Source organism: Geotrypetes seraphini, chromosome 7, assembly GCF_902459505.1.
Source record: "Geotrypetes seraphini chromosome 7, aGeoSer1.1, whole genome shotgun sequence".
NCBI lineage: Eukaryota > Metazoa > Chordata > Amphibia > Gymnophiona > Dermophiidae > Geotrypetes > Geotrypetes seraphini.
This window is the reverse complement of record NC_047090.1, coordinates 117,509,469-117,529,894: the sequence shown is the minus strand read 5'-3', so window position 1 is coordinate 117,529,894 and position 20,426 is coordinate 117,509,469. Positions and strand designations below refer to the sequence as shown.

The window sequence follows — 20,426 nt, the reverse complement described above, 5'->3', positions numbered from 1 at the left end:
TTCGACGCGTCAGAGGAAAGGCCTTGCTGGGGCTGGCAGTGAGCAGCCTGTTTTGATGCTGCCTCCTCCTGACAGGCTACACTCGGGTAAGAGAGGGAGCAAGGGGGTTCACTTAGGACACTGCCTGCTTCTGCCACTTTGGGGCTTGAGAGGAGGGCTTTGCGGCTCAGGACTGCCTGTGCTTTGGGGCGGGAGGGGGAAGGGAATTGACTGTGTTAGACAAGGTTTCTAACACATTCTCAATTAACCAGTAAACAGTTATCCAGTATAGAGAATGACACGGGGACAAATTTGTCCCCGTCCCCGCAGAAACTCAATTTCCCCGTCCCGTCCCCATGAGTTTTGTCGCCGTCATTGTCCCTGCCCCATTCCTGTAAACTCTGCCTTAACCGCACAAGCCTCAAACATTTATGATTTTAAAGTGTTTGAGGCTTGTGCAGATGAAGTTGGAACTTGCAGGAATGGGGCAGGGACAGGAAAAGAACTCGCGGGGGTGAGACGGGAAAATGAGTTCCCGCGGGGACGGGAAAATGAGTTCCCGCGGGGACGGGGAAAAATTTGTCCCTGTGTCATTCTCTATCCACCAATCCCCGTGGGTTCTGGATAGCTGAGATTCTACTGTAGTATGTTTAGCTTCATTTCAGAGTTAGTAATGTGCACTAAAATATTAATTAATTTTGTGTACCATATATCCCATTTTTTGTAATGAGACTTAGCATATACTAATTGGGTAGCCCATGTTAGTAACTGAAGATGTTGGAAGAGCAAGATTGAAGGTTCAGGTTCATTTAGCTAATTCATATACCAGTACATTTTTTTCTGTGAAGATATGTTGTATTTGATCAGAAGATACTGCTTGAAAATTAGAGCCACTATTTACTGGTACAATCACTCTCAATTACATACTATGGGCTCCTTTTACGAAGCACCTTTTTAGCCCGCTCTAACCCCCGCGCTAGCTGAAAAACTACCGCCTGCTCAAGAGGAGGCAGTAGCGGCTAGCGCGGCCGGCAAATTAGTGCGCGCTATTACGCACGTTAAACCGCTAACGCGGCTTCGTATAAAATTGTACTGCTGAATCCATTCTTCCAAACTATAGGGCAAATCTTATAGTTTGGTATCCTTATTTTTATTGTATGGACCTTCAGAATACAATCGGGCACACATTTCTTTTGATTGTTTCTATTTCCATCGGTCCATATTTATTGAATATTTCTAACATTCATTCTATCTTTATTTAAAATATTTAATTAAAAGCTTATCCAGCAGTACAAAGCGTTGAACAAAATTTAAAAATTACAGAAAGACAGACGTATCTGCAATATTAAACATATATGTATTAAATTATTAGATAAGCCAGGACTAAACAGAAACACTAATCTTTGAAACAATAAGAGAAGGGGCAGAAATACAATTTTATAGAAAGAATATAGGAAAGGAAAATACAATAGGAGAAGGGAATTAAAATCATGAAAATGATTAGAAAATTAGTGGCCTGAAAATAAAAAAACATTTGGAATTATTAAGGTAAGGAGATAACTCATTAGCAATTATATGCATCCTTGAAGAGAAAACACTTTAAACCACTCTTAAACTTCTGCAAATTACATTCTGTTCTTAGGTATAAAGGAAGAGAGTTCCAAGTCAAAGGGGCGGTTACTGAAAAAATAAGGGGGCAACGAGTGCCAATTATCTTCAGAGATGGGACGTTGAGGGTATGCTGGGATGCTGATCTTAAGGCTCTAGGGGGATCATAAGGGATCAAAAGTCTGTCCATAAATGCCGGGGAGTTTGCTTGTAGAGTTTTAAAAATCAAGAGGGTGATTTTGTATGTTATTCTGTGTAAAATGGGCAACCAATGTGCTTTTTGTAATAGTGGAGTGACATGATCAAATTTATTTGAACCCGTTATAATTTTTATGGCCGTATTTTGAATGAGTTGGAGATGTTTTATATCTTTTAGACATGTACGTTTTTAATAGTGAATTACAATAATCTATTTTAGCTATTACGAGCGAGTGAATTAACACATTAAGAGATTTAGCGTCAAGGAGAGGAGCTAAAGATCTAATCATTCTTAGTTTATAAAAACAATTTTTAACCAGTGCACTAATTTGGGGACGGAATGAAAGTTTATTATCAATTAAAATACTAGTATTTTTATTGTAGTGATTTGTTTAAGAGGAACAGTATTAATGGAAATTGGGGCTATTAACTGTAACCCATCTTTCCATGGAAAGAACACTGTACTGGTTTTGATGATGCTTAAAGAAAGCATATTGTCATTTAGCCAATCGTGGATATTGGCTAATTTGATATTGATGATGGAAATATCATTTTGGCAGGTGGGGTCGAGGGTATGCAGAAGTTGTAGATCATCTGTGTAAGCGTATACTGTAAATCCTATCGATTGACAGAGGGTTAAGAGAGGGGCTAAATAGACATTAAAAAGTAAGGGGGATAATATAGAACCTTGTGGAATTCCAAAATTCGAATTGAAAGATTTGGAGATTGAGTTATTAAAATGTACGGAGGAACATCGGTCAGAAAAATACGATTTGAACCATTGAAGGACTTGATCTGATTTACCAATGGATGCGAGTCGTTGAAGAAGGCAATGATGATCTATTGTGTCAAAAGTGACAGCAAGATCTAATGTGATAAGTAGAACAGTCTTGTGTTGATCAAGGTAGTAATGTATCATTGTGGTTAATCCTAGAAGAGAGTGTTCTGTGGAATGGTTTTTGCGAAAGCCAGCTTGGTTAGGATGCAAAACCTGTATTTTGTCTTTGAAGTCTGAAATCTGTAATTGTAAGTTGTTTTTCCTTCCCTACTTCCGCCGACCACGGTGCCAGTTACAGAATCCAGGCCTAAGCAAATAACCACAGGCTAATTTCTAGCTTTTCAGCATTGGCCTTATACTGTAGGATGCTCTTTTCAAGGTACTTCTGTTCTGGGAGCAGCCCTTCTTGGAACTGGAGATGATACAGGGCTGAAAGCAAGCTATAGGTGGTAGTCTTTACATTTTTGCTAAGTGTAAAGTCTCTCCTGCAGACAAGATAAAAGGCCCTTTTATTGATAATGACAGGAGTCGCCATTCAACATATTACTAGGAATTGGAAAGATCATAGTAGACTAAGTTATAAGTTTTGGTGGAATTCACTATGTCACATATATAAAATGGAGAGATCATTAGCTATACAACATGGTAATTATAAGAATTTTATTAAAATTTGGGAGCCATTAACGAATTATTGTAATGATTAAATGCCATTTTTTTAAATCTATTGAAAGATACACCAGCTAATGCTGGGAGGGGGAGGGTCACATTTTATTTATCTCAGAAAAGAATAATGGGTAGGGGGGATGGGATGAGGTTTAATTATAATTAAACATATTATTAGATACTGTAATAAGAGTTGCAAGTGCTGTACTTTAATGTTGTTTATTTAATGCCTGTACACTTGATGAAAGTTTGAAAATGAATAAAGATTTAAAATAGATAAAAGGGCCCTAAACAAAAGAAGGAAAAAGCATTTTATCAGATCTTGACTTTTAAAAAATATTTAGTATCTGCATTATGCTTCCACTAGGTTTGCTTTCTCACCACTCACTGAGGAAGAGGAAGAGGATGAACAGAAAGAACCCATGCTAACAGAAAGCTTTGGTAGGATATGCAAATCCTCCTTATTATATTTATATTTATTAGTTTTCAAATGTAATTAGAAACATTATAAGGATATGTCAATATATAATATATCAACAAAACACACATTATAATAATATAATCATTATAAATGTAAACATTATAACAATACAATATTAAAATATAATATACCTACATCATCTTCCCTCCCCTCTCCCAGAACTGCTAAAAATAATTTAAAAAATCAACAATGATCAATTAAAACACGACTTCTTGCTGTTGGAGATAATGTGTTTAAAAAAGGTTGCCAAAGCATGAACAACACTCGTCCTTATAAAAAAAAATGGATTTCACAAATTTCCTTTTTATACTTCTGTTGGCTAACATTTGACTAGTCAAGCAAGGAAAAGGAATAATCTCTTAAGCTCTTTCTCACACATACACACAGTGGTATAATGCTAATGCTGTAGGCTTCTGCTAAATCATTAATTTTAGAAATGTAAGTTCCCACAAACATGTCTGAACCATTGGGCACAGCCTTATATGGAGTGGGGTGGATTATTACATTACATTACATTAGTGTTTCTTATTCCACCATTACCTTGCGATTATATCATGCAATGGATGTGAATTCCCCTGTGATACCGTAAACCATATTGACAAAGGCTGTAAGGTAGTGTGTGACACCTATGCTAACTGACTACTTCAAAAGTTTAAGAGAAATTGAAGGGGGAAGGGGGTTACAGCTGCTTAAATTTCATATATAATGGCTTGAAATAATTTTATCAAACTGCAGTGCATTGCTGGTTCTTTGCTTTATCGAACCCTTGGGAAAGGGATTTCTAGGTGATTGAAAGGCTAGTTTAAACCCTGTCTTGTAAATCTTTGCTTCCTTAGCATCCTACAGATCAGTCCACAACTTGTAGATTATGTCCATCAGTCAGCAGATGGAGACAGAGGTTTGCCTTTTAAAGGTACCATGCAGTCATAGAACTCTCAGTACTTCTCCATCTTAACTGGATGGTGATAGTGGACTGTGCAATTACTTGGCTACCTAGTCCTGATATCCAGAGCTATATTCTAGCTTTCAAAAGCTAAAACTTCTTGTGGCCTTTAAAGGCATTAGCATTTAGGAAATAACTTGAAGGTCCCTTGGGGTTGAAAAACCTCCAGACTTTTATAATCTAAGGGTTACTCCTGAACCAGTTTCTTTGCTGGAACCTAGTTGAGTATAGGGAGTTCTTTACTGGAGTTTATTATATCTTGAGGGCAATACTCAGTGATGCTGAGATTCCTTCTTTACTACTGCCTTGAAGTGCTCCCATCTAAAGCTGTTTTCTGAAACTTCAAGGTTAAATATGTAGAGTGAGGTACACTCAGATTTGGATGTATATTAACTCTGTTCTCGTTTTCAATGTTTGCTCATTTTTATGTCAGCTGGTGTGCTTAGCATTGTGGCTCTTCCTCTCTCTTCTGTCAAAGCAATCACTTTGGTACTACTTGGGTTTTGTGGGGGTTTTTTTGTTTTTAGAAAAAATAGTGGTTCATAGACAACCCCGTGAAAGACAAAGGCGCGCGCCGACAACTGAGCGCAAGACGGAGGCGCGCGCTGAAGAAAATTACAGTTTTTAGGGGCTCCGGGAGGTTTTGTTGGGGAGCCCCCCCAGTTTACTTAATAGAGATCGCGCCGGCGTTGTGGGGGGTTTGGGGGGTTGTAACCCTCCACATTTTACTGTAAACTTAATTTTTTCCCTAAAAACAGGGAAAAAGTGAAGTTTTCAGTAAAATGTGGGGGGTTACAACCCCCCACACCCCCCACAACATGGCGCGATCTCTATTAAGTAAAGTGGAGGGGTTCCCCCTATGCCCCCCCCCGTCGGAGCCATAAAAACTGTAATTTTCTGTGGCGCGCACCTCCGCGCTGCGCTCAATTGTCTGCGCGCGCCTTTGTCCCGGCGCGCTTTTGACCCGACACCAAAATAGTCTAAAGCAGCAACTTTCCTTTTTTAGTTGCTTGTAAGAGTATTTCTCACAATGCAGACATTACTTATTTCTGTCCTGTCTCCTCCTTGCCAGAATTCCGAGTTCCTGTCTGCTATTTTCTTTATTGTATGTGCTTGGTTTAACAAGCCTCTTCAGCTGACTGCTCTTTCCCACTCATTTCAGAGCGTATTTCTTCTCTTGGGAGGGGGGCCCATTTACTAAGGGCTCCTTTTACTAAGCTGCGTTGGGGCTTTAACGCACGGAATAGGGCGCGCTACGTTGCCACGTGTGCTAGATCTTAACGCCAGCATTGAGCTGGCGTTAGTTCTAGAAGCGTAGCGCGCGGTAAAAATGCTAGCGCTCCTTTGTAAAAGGAGCCCTAAGATGTGTTAACCGATTTAGCGCATGTTAATGATTAGAATATGCTAAATGTTAAGATGCCTCTTATTTTCCTATGTGTCTTAGCATTTAGCGCACACTACGAGTGCACCTTAGTAAAAGTAAAAGGTGCTTATCTTGGGGTGGAGGGAACTTTTTTTGCCAGACACTTCAGAGTGTTTTTAACTCCTTCATATAATGGTCTAGTGATATCTATAGCCTGCTAGAAGGATGTTTGCTTATGTGATTTTTTTTTTTAAAGGGCAGAGCTCCAGATCTTTCCTAAGTTGAACTTTTTTTTTTTTTTTTTGCTTTTGTGTGTTTCCTTCTGTGTTTTCTCTTAGTTTCCATAACAACGTGTGAGGTTTGCCCTCTCTTCTGTTGCGGGAGTTTCAGTGGCAGATACTCATGATATTACCATCTAGTCTTTCTGTCGCTATATTGAATTTTTGTTTTGCATCATCCTGCTTTGTTTATACTGTAGTCTGCTTCAAGTGACTTGTATCCCATTGATTTCAGCTGTCGCTTATCCTGTCAGGAAGTAGCAGCAGTTGTTTCCTTTGCCACCAGGAGCTATATTGGTACAAGCCAGATTTTGTTTCACCTGTGTGAGCAGTATTTATTTCAACACTGGATGTCTTCTGTTAACTTCTGTTATATTAGCTGGTTGCCGCTGTAATTTATATGAAGCTGCTCTTAAATGTTTCTTCATAGGGCTATTGACTTCTTTTTTTAATGTGATATAGACTGTTTTGAGGTTATTGCAACTTCTCAGTTTCACTTTTCAGGTATGTTTCCTTCTGTGACCATTCACTACCTATACTGTAGAGAGCTTCGGCTCTTTTGTTTTCACTTTATGGTGGCTTTGCATGAACATGATTTAGAAGCCTGTGCTATGAACCATCCCTAACTATTTTGGAGCACAGATCTCGTTTCTGCTTCATGGGATTAGTTGCACGGTCAGTTTCAGAGCTTCAGAAGGCTTCACTCTTTCAGCTATTATGCTTTTGCCACCTTTTCTTTCATCTGAGATGTTCTCTGTCTTGGCCATCAGTATTATCTGTACTCTCTTCTCAACCTTGGCTATGCATTACCTTCTGTAGAACAGAAGTCGTCGTTTCCTTTAGTTTCTCATTGCCTTCTCAGGTTGAGATCCACAGCATCTATGAAACACAGAAATGAGGGCAGATAAAGGCCAAATGGCCGATCCATTCTGCCCATCCACAGCATCCACTATGTCTTTTATGGTGCTGCTAGAGTTTGGCCATAGGATTCAAAAATTTTTGGAAGAAGGTGTCGGGTGCTTCAGGGAGTCCTGCCATGTCCAATTCCCCTGTCATGATCAGCTTATGGCAGCTGCAGGCTGGCTTTAGAATCTCGCGGCGTAGACAGGTGGCTGAGATATAGGCCAGAGTTTTCTGGGCCTACATTTCAGCCACCTATCTTGGTGTGAATCGTGACTAGGTATCCGCTTTAGCCCACCTAATGCCACTTCTGGCATTGGCCACACCTACTTTGACATTCTGCGGCCTAAAATGGCTACCTAGTCTTGATTCCAGCGCCTTTTATTTAAGTGCCGGTAGACGCTTAAACCTTAATGTTTTTTTACCATTTCTAATGGTGTTTTTTAATTAACTTAGGCATCAGCAGGGCGTTTAGGTGCCAGTTTTAGAATTTCTCCCTAAGTGATTTAGGTGCACTGTTTTATAAAATAGTTCCTAGCATTTACATGTGTAACTACCAATTATTGGCAATGATCGTGCACATAAGTACTTCTATTCTATAATATGGGTGCCAGCTTATAGTACTGCCTAAATTTAGGCAACAACTTATAAAATTACCTTTCACACCTTTAAAAAAAAAAATCCCTAAATAAAATATTAGCTTGCAGCAGTTAACCTACTGTGGGCCAGGGATTTGTAGTTGATTAAAGCTTTGTTCTGAGTTAAAGGTCCAAGATGAGTGCCACCTCCAGACTGGGCAATAACTGCACTGCCAGGAAGCATTCTTGCTAATGTTAGTGGCTTTGCATATCTCTTGTGTTTGTAAGCTGACTTTCTAGTACTATTCTGTTTCTCTGTATAGAAGGAATGAAAATGAGAAGCTCCAAACAAGAAACAAATGGAAATGTGAAATCAAGCAAAGCTGTAAGTTTTTTGTTTTTATAGAGTGAACCAACTCTTGTTTCTTCATATAACTTGAGACTGCTTCATGTGATTGCAGGTGCATAGGTGAGGGAACAGTTTAGAAAGCTTTGTAGTTGTGGCCAAGGACATTATCTGTGTTCAAAACTGTCTGGGACTAGTTTGGAATATGTTATATCTAGGAATGAGTGATATCTAGGGAGCAAAAAATGGCCATATGCTTTGTGGGTAATATTCAGCCACTTGCAGCCACAGGCTGAACAAACTCTAGTTAATCCCTGGTGGGGAATGTGTGGCTCCTGGCATTGAATATCCAGGTATGCGCACTGACCTGGAAGTTTATTTATTCAGTTTTCTACACCGTTCTCCCAAGGGAGCTCAGAACAGTTTACATGAATTTATTAAGGTACTCAAGCATTTTCCCCTATCTGTCACAATCTCTCTAATGCAGCAATAAAACTAAGAAGCTTTAAACCTATATCTTCTAATATGGTGTTGAAGAAGAAAGTATAAGCCTTAATAAATTCTTATGATTTGTTCTATTGCCTTAAAGGTATCCAGCAGTCACTACATAGAAACCTAGAAAATAACGGCAGATAAAGGCCATAAGGCCCATCCAGTCTACCCAAACATATCATCCACCATAAGGCAGGGGTGTCGGAGTCCTTCCTCAAGGGCCGCAATCCAGTCGGGTTTTCAGGATTTCACGAATGAATATGCTTGATCTATTTGCATGTTCTGCTTTCATTGTATGCTAATAGATCTCATGCATATTCATTGGGGAAATCCAGAAAACCCGACTGGATTGTGGCCCTTGAGGAGGGACTTTGACACCCCTACCCTAAGAGATCCCACATGACTGTCCAAACTTTCTTGAATTCAGAAATGGTCTTTATATCTATCATCTCCACTGGGAGGTCGTTCAATACATCCACCACCCTTTTCATAAAGAAGTATTTCCTTAGATTACTTTTGAATCGATCTCCTTTTAATTTCACTGTGCATTGCCAATATTCACTTGTACAATCCCACTCTATTCTTGCGAGATCTCTTGTAGGAATAAAGTGTAGATTTACAAGAAAGAAAATTAGCAAAGTTAAGAACCTAATTTAGTGCATAATTAGCCAGTTAGCAGACCAAATATCACCACCTAACCAGCTAAGTTGTGGCCCCACCCAAACTCTGCCACAAACAGCCCCTAACATAACAGTTAGGAAATGGCTGGTTAGCGGTGGTTACTGGGTATAAAGACGCTTTTGAAGACTAAATCACTATTCTTAGCTCTTCATTCTTTAAAAGAAATATAATTACTCCTTTGAAATTATAGGAGGTTCCAGTTATTTCCTTTGCTATCCTATTTGTATTTCCCTTATTTATATCTTTTTTATAATTATTATAGTTCTATCCGGTCCCTCTTGTATCATGTTAGTCTTTGATTTAGCTCATGTTTTTAACCTGTAATATGGTATCCTTGTTTTTTATAATGTACATTGCTTAGAAGTATTATAAGCGATATTATCAAATTTTAAATAAACCTGAAACTATCAGCAGCTTGTCCACCTCGGCAGGGAACCTCTCCTGTTCGGTTAAGCTAGGGTTACCAGATTTTAGGCCTGTAAAATCTGGAGACATGACTCCGCCCCCCCAGCTCTGCCTTGTTCTGCCCAAGTCACGCCCTGTTTTGCCCCAGCCCTGCCCCCCAAACCTCCTCTTCTTGAGTTTGGTGGGCCTCCGAGCATGTGCAAGTGTGATGTGATGACGTCATACTCATGCACATGACATCACCACGTTGCATCTGTGTATGCACAGAAGCCCTCCCAATATGGTCCCGAGCTTGAAGCTTTTCAAAACCCGGACAAAGAGCAGAGTTTTTTGTTTCTATGGAGTCTGTTTTTCGTGAGTGGAATAAGGACTGATATATTTAGGGAGTTCTTCTAAACTAGTATTTGTCCAGTGACTTTCTAACCCACTTTACTTGCTGGCAGGCCCAAGGGGTGGCTGCAGTTCAGAAATTAAGGTGCAGTGGAAACTGTATCTTTAGGGGTTGGGGGATGAGCGTGAAACCAACATAATGCTTTCCTGTATTCCATCAAATTAAAATCTTATGCCCTCATTTTATTAATAACATTGCTTAATGCTGTTACGCATTATTATTCTGATATTCAATGTCTCGTTTGGTGTCTATTGCAGGAGGATGATTTAAAGTGGGTGGAAGAGAATGTTCCTTCTTCAGTCACTGATGTGTAAGTACTCTGCTCTCTGTAAAAACGGCTGCCTTTCTCCCTGCAGAGTGGCGCATAAGGCAGGAACGCGACCTTTACGCTTCCTGCCTGGTCCCGCTCCACTCTGTGATTGGTTTGCCATCAGTTCTCACGATGCGTCAGAACTGACGGCAAGCCAATCACGGAGCGGAGTGGGAACAGGCAGGAAGTACAAAGTGCGCTGCTCTGCAGGGAGAAAGGCAGCCATCCAGCACCGACCACACCAGTTAAAAAAAGATACCAGGGGGCTTCCCAGCACCAGACCACCTACGTATAGAGGAGGGAAAACAAGAAAAAAAAATTCTGAAACAAATTTTTTTTTCTTGGTTTTTCCTCCTCTACAGGTGGGTGCATCATAGAGTGAAAAATACGTTATATAATGCCTTGTGTGTTAATAGCAATACCTTGAACCTAATTCTATGAAAATCTCCTCCCTTCTGAGCTCCTAAATTTATAGGGAAAATGTTTGAAGTACCTGCATGTAAATCACTTTGAGTATGATTGTAAAGCTACAAAAAGGCGTTATACAAGTCCCAATCCCTTTTTCCTTTCCCTTAAATTTAGGAATCTAACTCCTTACAAAAGTGCTGTACTAACTAGCAGCTGGCTTTATGGGAATGTTCAATAATTAGTGAGAAACCTTGTGTTGCTGGACCAAGATTGTATTATATATATATTTTTTTCATTAAACTGCAAGTGAAATCAGACTTTTAATACAGAAAAATCATCCCTTCAGCCAAGATCATTCCTTTCAGTAGACAAATTGAGAACCTCTGGTTTGATGACATAACTCAATAGCATCTGCATCTAGCCAGTATTTTAGTCTTAAGCAGATGGAAAATAGGAAGACCTGGGCAGTATGAGCTGCTTTAAAAGGATTTGGAGAAGTTAGTGTTCCAATAGATCAGTGGTCTCAAACTCAAACCCAAACCCTTTGTGGGGCCACATTTTGGATTTGTAGGTACTTGGAAGGCCGCAGAAAAAATAGTTAATGTCTTATTAAAGAAATGACAATTTTGCATGAGGTAAAAACTCTTTATAGTTTATAAAACTTTCCTTTAACAGTTAAAAGGAAAGATATATAAACTATAAAGAGTTTTACCTTATGCAAAATTGTCATTTCTTTAATAAGACATTAACTATTTTTTCTGCGGCCCTCCATGTACTCTATTTTTTCTGCAGCCCTCACATTTAAAGTTTAATATCTTTTCTTTCTCAAAACTGACACATTTCAATCACTATATTTAAAATAAAATCATTTTTCCTACCTTTGTTGGCTGGTGACTTTATTTTTCTGTGCTTTTAACTATGTTTCCAGGGCCTTCTTGTCCTTTGACTGTTTTTCTCTCCATCTTCACTTTCTGCCTTTCATCTTTGGCATTAATTTAATATTCAATTTTTCTGCTTTATCAAAATCTACATTTCCATGTCTTACCTTCCCTTCCTATCTCTCTCTTCTTCCGTCCTATTTCCATGGTCTGACATCTCTTTCCTTCCTTTCTCTCCATCCCTCCTTCCTTCCTTCCTTTCCCCTGGTCTGGCATCTGTCTCCTTCCCTCCCCCCATGCCCTGGCATCTCTCCCTCCCCCTCCATGGTTTGGTATCTTCTTTCCTTCCCTCCTTCCCATGAACTTGGCATCTCTTGTTCCTCTCCTCTCCCTTGTCTTCCTTCTCCTTCCTTTCCTCTCTTTCCCCAATTGGATGCAGCAGCAGCATTTCCCTTCCCCCTTTCCTGTGCAGCAGAGGCATTTCTCTTCCCCCTTCCCTCCCTCTCCCTTTCCCTGTGCAGCAGCAGCAGCAGCATTTCCCTAGGGTCCCCTTTTTCATATGCAGCAGAAGCATTTCTCTTTCCCCTCCCCTTCCGTTCCCTTCCTTGTGGAGCAGCAGCACGTCTGGCCAGCTCCCTTGCTTAGTTGATCATTCCATTCAAAGCCGCGGGTGGTGGCTCCTCGCGAGATCCGCGCCTGCGTAAGAAGCCTCTCTGATGTTGTGACATCAGAGAGGCTTCCGATGCAGGTGTAGATGGCGCGAGGAGCCACCGCCGCCGCAGCTTTGACCGGAAAAATCAACTGCAGCAAGGGAGCAGTTGATCATCGCGTGCAGACCGCGGGCCGCAAAATAGCACCTAGAGGGCCGAGTTTGAGACCGCTGCAATAGATGATATTAATTTCCAGGGAGAAGCTAAAGTTTTTCTTATAAAGATGACCCCTGGTGGTAGTACCAGGAGTTACCAATACCATTTTGAACTTGATGGTGCCAGCAGGGACAAGAGTTATTGGGAATCTCTCTCCTGCCCCAAACCACTGACATCCAGGGATTACTAAAGATAGGTCGGGGGGGGAGGGACTGTGGGAGAATGAAAGAGCTTGGGAATAGAGAGAGGAACCCTTTTGGGGAAGGGGATCAGATATTAGGGAGGCATTGGGGCCTAACTAAATGCAGCCCCAAAGCTTTGGGCCATAGCTTTGCAGGTCAGTGTTCTTGAACAGGAATTTTTCCAGGAATAACTCATCTTGCAGCAGTATTCAATTTGCATAATAATGAGGTGTTTTGCATGAATTTGTAGGATTTGTGTCTTTTTTTTTTATGCCATGGTAACTAATATTATCCCAGGACAAGCAGGCAGCATATTCTTAACGTATGGGTGACGTCACCGACGGAGCCCCGGTACGGACCTTTTTAACTAGAAAGTTCTAGTTGGCCGCACCGCGCATGCGCGAGTGCCTTCCCGCCCGACGGAGGAGTGCGTGGTCCCCAGTTTCTTCGTTTCCGCGGAGCGAAGAAGACGCATGTGTTTTCAACGGCCGTTGAAAAACTAGTTTCTGCCTTCCCGCTCGCGTAATTTTTCTTGTTCTTTGAATTTTTTCCCTTCGGATTCCTTTGCTTTTGTTTAAAAAAAAACAAAAAATAAAAACTCATCGAGTTTTCATTATTTTTTGCGCCGGCCCCGGCGGGGCCTGTTGTCACCATACAGGCCTCCGGCTTTGATTTTGCGGAGGCCGTGTTTCCCTTCATGCCCCCTCAACCGGGTTTTAAAAAGTGCCAGCGGTGTGCACGCCCGATCTCTCTCACCGACCCGCACAATTGGTGCCTGCAGTGCTTGGGTCCAGAGCATCGGGCTGACACCTGCACCCGCTGTGCTACGCTTAAAAAGCGCACTTTGAAAAATAGGCAGATCCAGCAAAATATTTTGTTTGGTACCGGATCTGCCATGGAACCTGCCGCGACGTTGACGGCACCCCAAAAGTCGACACCAACGACGTCGACACCACCGGACCCTTCCTCGGGGTCGTTGGGGCCAGGTAAGCCGGCTAAGAAGCCTTCCACTTCCCTCGAGCGCCCTCCTGCCACGGTTGCGACACCGGCCCTTCCGGCACCGCACAGGCCCCGCAAACGCTCCGCTCTGATCTCGGTGAGTGCCTCCTCATCGCCGGAGCGTAGAGCGGCACTTATGGTACCGAAGAAGAAAAAAGTGGTACCGGTGCCTCCCCTGGATGACCGCATCGCAGCCATACTCCAAACACAGTTACAGGAGCAGCTGCAACAACAACTCCAACAACTGTTACCGGCGTTGCTGGCACCGCACCTTCCGGTACAGGACCGGTCCGAGCCTCGCACTGTTCCATCGGTGTCGACCCCCTCGGTACCGATTAATACCTCCATGCCGGTGCTCTTGGCTGAAACACCTACAGTGCATACCCGTACTGCTGCCGACCCTGTCCGGTCTCAGGATCGACATCGGTCTTCCTCACCCGGTACCGCCTCGATGCGCTCAGGCAAATCTCTCTCAAAGACCCGCCATGCCGAGCCCTCCACGCCGATGTCCAAACGTACGCACCCCGACATTAGGGACCCAGACTTGTGGGAAGACTCCCCTCACAGTACTGAAGAGGACGCTTCGTCAACCGACGAAGAACCCTCCATGACCGACACCGTCTCAAAACCAGAGCAATCCTCTTTTTCTAAATTCCTTAGGGAGATGTCAGCAGCTCTTTTCATCCCCTTAGAGTCCGACTCTAAGAAGTCTCAGGCTTTCCTTGATGCCCTAGACTTTGAGCAACCTCCCAAGGAATTTCTAAAGTTGCCCGTCCACGACATCTTACGGGAAACTTTCTATAAGAACTGGGAGACTCCCCTCACTGTTCCCGGAGCCCCTCGTAAATTGGATAGCTTGTACCAGGATATTCCAATCCCAGGGTTTGACAAACCTCAATTGCCCCACGAGTCCCTCCTGGTGGAATCTACTTTGAAAAAATCTCAGGGTTCCAGTGTATATGCCTCCACCCCTCCTGGCAGAGAGGGAAAAACCATGGATAAATTTGGTAAGCGACTTTTCCAAAATGCCATGCTAGCCAATAGAGCCAACAACTACACCTTCCACTTCTCCTTCTACATGAAGCATCTGGTGCAACAGCTCTCCTCCTTACAGAAATATCTTCCTGAACGTAAGGTCCCTCTTTTCCAGCAACAAATTTCCAGCCTCCTCCAACTCAGGAAATTCATGGTTCGCTCCATCTACGACTCATTTGAGCTGACCTCTCGCGCATCTGCCAGGGCGGTGGCCATGCGCCGTTTGACATGGCTGAGAGTTTCTGACCTAGACATTAACCACCAGGACCGCCTGGCTAACGCACCTTGTCTGGGCGATGAATTCTTCGGAGAGTCCCTGGACTCAACAACCCAGAAGCTCTCAGCACATGAGACCCGGTGGGACACTCTGATCAAACCTAAAAAGAAGACTCCACCTGCTCGTCCCTACAGACCACAGTCTTCTTACCAGCGTAGGTTCTCGGCCAGACCTCTCAACCCACCTCAACAACAGTCTCGCTGTCCTCGCCACCAACATCAGACTCAGGCTCGCCCACAGACTCAACCTGCCAAACCTCTTCCTTCATCAAAGCCGTCTCAACCCTTTTGACTCTTTTCTCCAGAGCATAGCCAGTCTTCCACCATTGCTACCTCTCCCTCAACCTATCGGAGGACGTCTTCAGCTTTTCCTCAGCCGTTGGGAGGTCATCACTTCGGACCAGTGGGTCCTCAACATCATTCGCCACGGCTACTCTCTCAACTTTCAGACTCTTCCTCCAGACCATCCTCCCGTAGAGTCTGCTTCTCACTCCTCCCAAACCCCCCTCCTCCTGAGGGAGGTCCAATCCCTCCTTCTTCTCAATGCCATCAAAGAAGTACCTCCGGACCAAAGGGGTCAGGGATTCTACTCCCGCTACTTCCTGGTTCCCAAAAAAACAGGAGACCTTCGTCCCATCCTCGATCTCAGGGACCTCAACAAGTGTCTAGTCAAAGAGAAGTTCAGAATGCTCTCCCTGGCCACGCTTTACCCTCTTCTCTCCCACCACGACTGGCTATGCTCCCTAGACCTCAAGGAGACCTTCACTCACATCTCAATCCATCCGACTTCACGTCGCTATCTACGGTTTCAGATACAGCACCATCACTATCAGTACAAAGTGCTACCCTTTGGCCTCGCATCATCGCCCAGAGTGTTCACCAAGTGCCTTATTGTGGTGGCGGCCTTCCTCAGGTCTCACGATCTTCAGGTGTTCCCCTACTTGGATGATTGGCTGGTGAAAGCACCTACGTCTCCGCTTGTGCTACAAGCCACTCACCACACCATCTCGTTCCTCCATCTTCTGGGTTTCGAGATCAACTACCCCAAGTCGCATCTGTTTCCCACACAGCGACTTCAGTTCATTGGAGCAGTTCTCGACACCACTCTAATGAGGGCATTTCTCCCCTCCAACCGTCATCGAACTCTGCTCCACCTCTTCCGTCAGGTGCTCCTTAATCACTCCATTCCAGCTCGACAGATGATGATCATCCTGGGCCATATGGCCTCGACGGTCCATGTACTTCCTCTGGCGCGACTCCACCTCAGGACACCTCAGTGGACTCTAGCCAACCAATGGTCACAGACCACCGATCCTCTTTCTCATCCCATCTCTGTGACATCGTCTCTTCGGCAATCTCTTCAATGGTGGTTCAACTCCTCCAATCTTTCCAGGGGTCTACTCTTTCATCTACCCCCTCACTCCATGATCATAACCACAGATGCCTCCCCTTATGCGTGGGGAGCCCACCTGGGAGATCTTCGCACCCAGGGACTCTGGACCCCTCAGGAGCGTCAACATCACATCAATTTCCTGGAACTCAGAGTCATGTTCTATGCTTTCAAAGCCTTCCAGCACCTTCTCTGCCCTCAGGTCCTTCTCCTGTGCACAGACAACCAAGTCGCCATGTACTACATAAACAAGCAAGGCGGCACCGGATCTCCCCTCCTCTGTCAGGAGGCCATCCGCATTTGGACCTGGGCCTCGGCCCGCAGTCTCTTCCTCAAGGCTGTCTATATCCAGGGCGAACAGAACTCCCTGGCCGACAATCTCAGCCGCATCCTTCAACCTCACGAGTGGACTCTGGATCCTCCCACACTCCGCTCCATCTTTGCTCGGTGGGGCACTCCTCAGGTGGACCTCTTTGCAGCTCCTCACAACCATCAGCTGCCCCAGTTCTGTTCCAGACTCTTCTCTCCTCATCGTCTGGCCCCGGATGCATTCCTGCTCGACTGGACGGATCAGTTCCTCTATGCCTTTCCTCCACTGCCTCTGATGTTGCGGACGTTATTCAAGCTCCGCAGGGACAGAGCCACCGTGATTCTCATCGCTCCTCGGTGGCCTCGCCAACACTGGTTCTCCCTCCTGCTCCAACTCAGCTCCAGGGAGCCCATTCCTCTTCCTGTGTTTCCTACTCTACTTACGCAGCAGCATCAGTCTCTACTGCATCCCAATCTGTCCTCGCTCCACCTGACAGCTTGGTTTCTCTCGGGCTGACCTCTCCAGAGAATCTGTCTCAGCCTGTCCGTCGTATTTTGGATGCTTCCAGGAAACCGGCCACCCTCCAATGTTACCATCAGAAGTGGACCCGGTTATCCTCTTGGTGTCTACTTCATCATCACGATCCCACCTCATTGGCGGTGGAAACTGTACTGGACTATTTACTCTCTCTCTCCGACGCTGGCCTCAAGTCGACCTCAATCAGAGTCCACCTCAGTGCCATCACTGCGTTTCATGAGCCTATCCTCGGAAAACCTGTTACGGCTCATCCCCTGGTTTCCCGGTTCATGAGAGGCCTCTTCAATGTCAAACCACCTCTGAAACCTCCTCCAGTCGTCTGGGACCTGAATGTGGTTCTGTCAGCCCTCATGAAACCTCCGTTTGAGCCTCTTGCCACAACTTCACTCAAATTTCTTACGTGGAAGGTGCTTTTCCTCATTGCCATCACCTCTGCCAGGAGGGTTAGTGAGCTGCATGCACTGATTGCCGACCCACCTTTCACTGTTTTTCACCATGACAAGGTGGTTCTGCGTACCCATCCTAAATTCCTGCCTAAGGTGGTCTCGGACTTCCACCTCAACCAGTCCATTGTATTGCCTGTCTTCTTCCCTAAGCCCCATTCCCATCCTGGGGAACAGGTGTTACACAGGCTGGATTGTAAGTGTGCCCTTGCATACTACCTTGACAGTACCAGGGCTCACAGCTCGTCTCCTCCGCTCTTTCTGACCTTCGATCCTAACCGTCTAGGTCGTCCTGTCTCTAAACGGACGCTTTCCAACTGGCTTGCTGCCTGCATTGCGTTCTGTTATGCTCAGGCCGGTCTCTCACTGGAAGGTGCTGTCACGGCCCACAGGGTCAGAGCTATGGCTGCTTCTGTGGCTTTCCTCCGCTCCACGCCCATCGAGGAAATCTGCAAGGCTGCCACTTGGTCCTCAGTTCACACGTTCACTATTCACTACTGTCTGGATGCCTTCTCCAGACGGGATGGACACTTCGGCCAATCTGTGTTGCACAATTTATTTTCCTATTGGCCAACCATCCCTCCTCCCTCTCTGTTAGCTTGGAGGTCACCCATACGTTAAGAATATGCTGCCTGCTTGTCCTGGGATAAAGCACAGTTACTTACCGTAACAGGTGTTATCCAGGGACAGCAGGCAGATATTCTTACGTCCCACCCTCCTCCCCGGGTTGGCTTCTTAGCTGGCTTATCTTAACTGGGGACCACGCACTCCTCCGTCGGGCGGGAAGGCACTCGCGCATGCGCGATGCGGCCAACTAGAACTTTCTAGTTAAAAAGGTCCGTACCGGGGCTCCGTCGGTGACATCACCCATACGTTAAGAATATCTGCCTGCTGTCCCTGGATAACACCTGTTACGGTAAGTAACTGTGCTTTAAAGAGCATTACAGTAATATAACGCACATTATTGTTACTTATACATGTTGAAGGGACAAAGCGTGCACTATATGGTCATAATACACTTTAAGTATCTCCTTTAGTGGGTTTCTTTCCTGTGTAGCCTATGATGCTAGTTTGTCTAAAATAAATTCTGTATAGTCCCTTTTCTGTTGAATTTAAGATTTTAAGGAAAGCTGAAATGTTTTTGCTCAGTATACTTTGCCGTAATCTGATCTAAGGTTGACTCGCTCCCACTTCCCAATTTGCATTTCCCTCTCCAATGCCTGGTTCATTTAATGTGGCCCTCTGTCAAATGTGCTTGCGCATCCTGTCATGAGATTTCCTATTGGGTAGGATATAGACTTCTTTGTAGCACATCTAATGAGAAAAGTGAGATATTCTTGCTCTCCACTAATCTTGGGTTTGTACTTTTAGGTGTAAATGGGCAACTCATATGTTTACTTCCCTTACCAAGGCTGTAGACAGAATCTTCATTACATAGTTTTTGTGCAGTGTATTTATTTTCTATTGTTAAACTGAATTCATTGTAAAATTTCCTGGGCAGGGTGCAGTATAACAGTTGAAATTTAGTATTGAGCAAGTTTCCTTCCCTCCCCCCATGCCCTGGCATCTCTCCCTCCCCCTCCATGGTTTGATCCTATGATTCCATGAGAGTTAGTCATCTTGCATCTGACTTCCACCGCTCGTATTCCATTCTAGGGGAGGAATTGTAGGTGCTATATGTTCCACTTGTCAAATACCAACGATGTATATTATCCTGAGAAAATCTGGTTAATCTTTCTCCTTTTCTTGTAGCGCCCTCCCTTCTCTTCTGGACTCAGATGAGGTCAGTAAACTCCTTAGTTTATTTCTCACTACTCAAAATGCTCAGGGAGTTCTACTTTTGAAAATAAAGAAATAAAAAAAGAAGAAGAAAATAATAGAAATAAAACAGAAAAGAAAATAAGATGATACCTTTTTAATGAACTAACTTAATACTTTTTTGATTAGCTTTCAAAGGCAATACCTTCCTCTTCAGAAATGGGTAAATGTTGACAAATATCAGAATATGTAAGTGAAAGGCTTGTAGAAAGAGGGTAGAGGTGGGTTATGTGAGAAACAGAGAGAGCTGAATGGGTGATAAGTGGGTGACAAAGCTGTATAATTTTATTGCTCATCCGTTTCTCCTTGTGTCTCACCCACCCAGCAGGCCAATACTCAGAACCTAACACTGATGCTAGAGGCAATTAACGCTGAATAGTGCCTGCATTAGGGTGCGCAGAATGTTCAGAGGGCACCATCACTGGGCACAAAGTGCAAGACAAAGATGGCTCAAATAGTGCACAAACTGAACCCTGTCTTTCCCGCTGGAAACCTAATGCCAGCTTAGAGCTAGTATTAGGGTGTTTCAAGAGAGAATTTCTTCTGAAATCTGACAGTTTTGATAGCTGGAAGAAGGAAGCCCGAGCGGAGTATGCATGCACGTGTATATGCGTGTTTATTGCTGGCAAACTTTTTTTTTTCTTTTTTTTATAAAGCTCATCCAGGATACACGGCATTATATTTTCATCCTTTTTTTTGTGAAGTTGATTATTGGTATAGAGAGGGTAATTGAGTGGGGGTGGACTTGATCAGCAGAGTGCCCAGGGCAGGATTAACCAATAGGCCAAGTAGGCATGTGCCTAGGGCCCGAAATGATCAGGGGGGCCCGATGAAGGAAGGCATCAACATTGTTTTTTCCAAACAGCGATGGGCCCCTCCAGCATTGATCG

The 20,426-nt window shown here is 44.0% G+C and overlaps 1 protein-coding gene across 2 annotated transcripts in view; it reads left to right on the top strand.

Moving 5' to 3' along the window:
* Positions 1–20,426, top strand: part of TMEM87A (transmembrane protein 87A) — an 82,793-nt gene that overhangs the window by 55,321 nt on the left and 7,046 nt on the right. For both annotated transcript variants that reach the window (XM_033952878.1, XM_033952879.1), the window contains exons 14-17: positions 3,594–3,667; positions 8,093–8,154; positions 10,342–10,394; positions 19,471–19,501. In XM_033952878.1, coding sequence (XP_033808769.1) covers positions 3,594–3,667; positions 8,093–8,154; positions 10,342–10,394; positions 19,471–19,501 — 220 coding nt within the window. The remainder of the gene's footprint in view (positions 1–3,593; positions 3,668–8,092; positions 8,155–10,341; positions 10,395–19,470; positions 19,502–20,426) is intronic.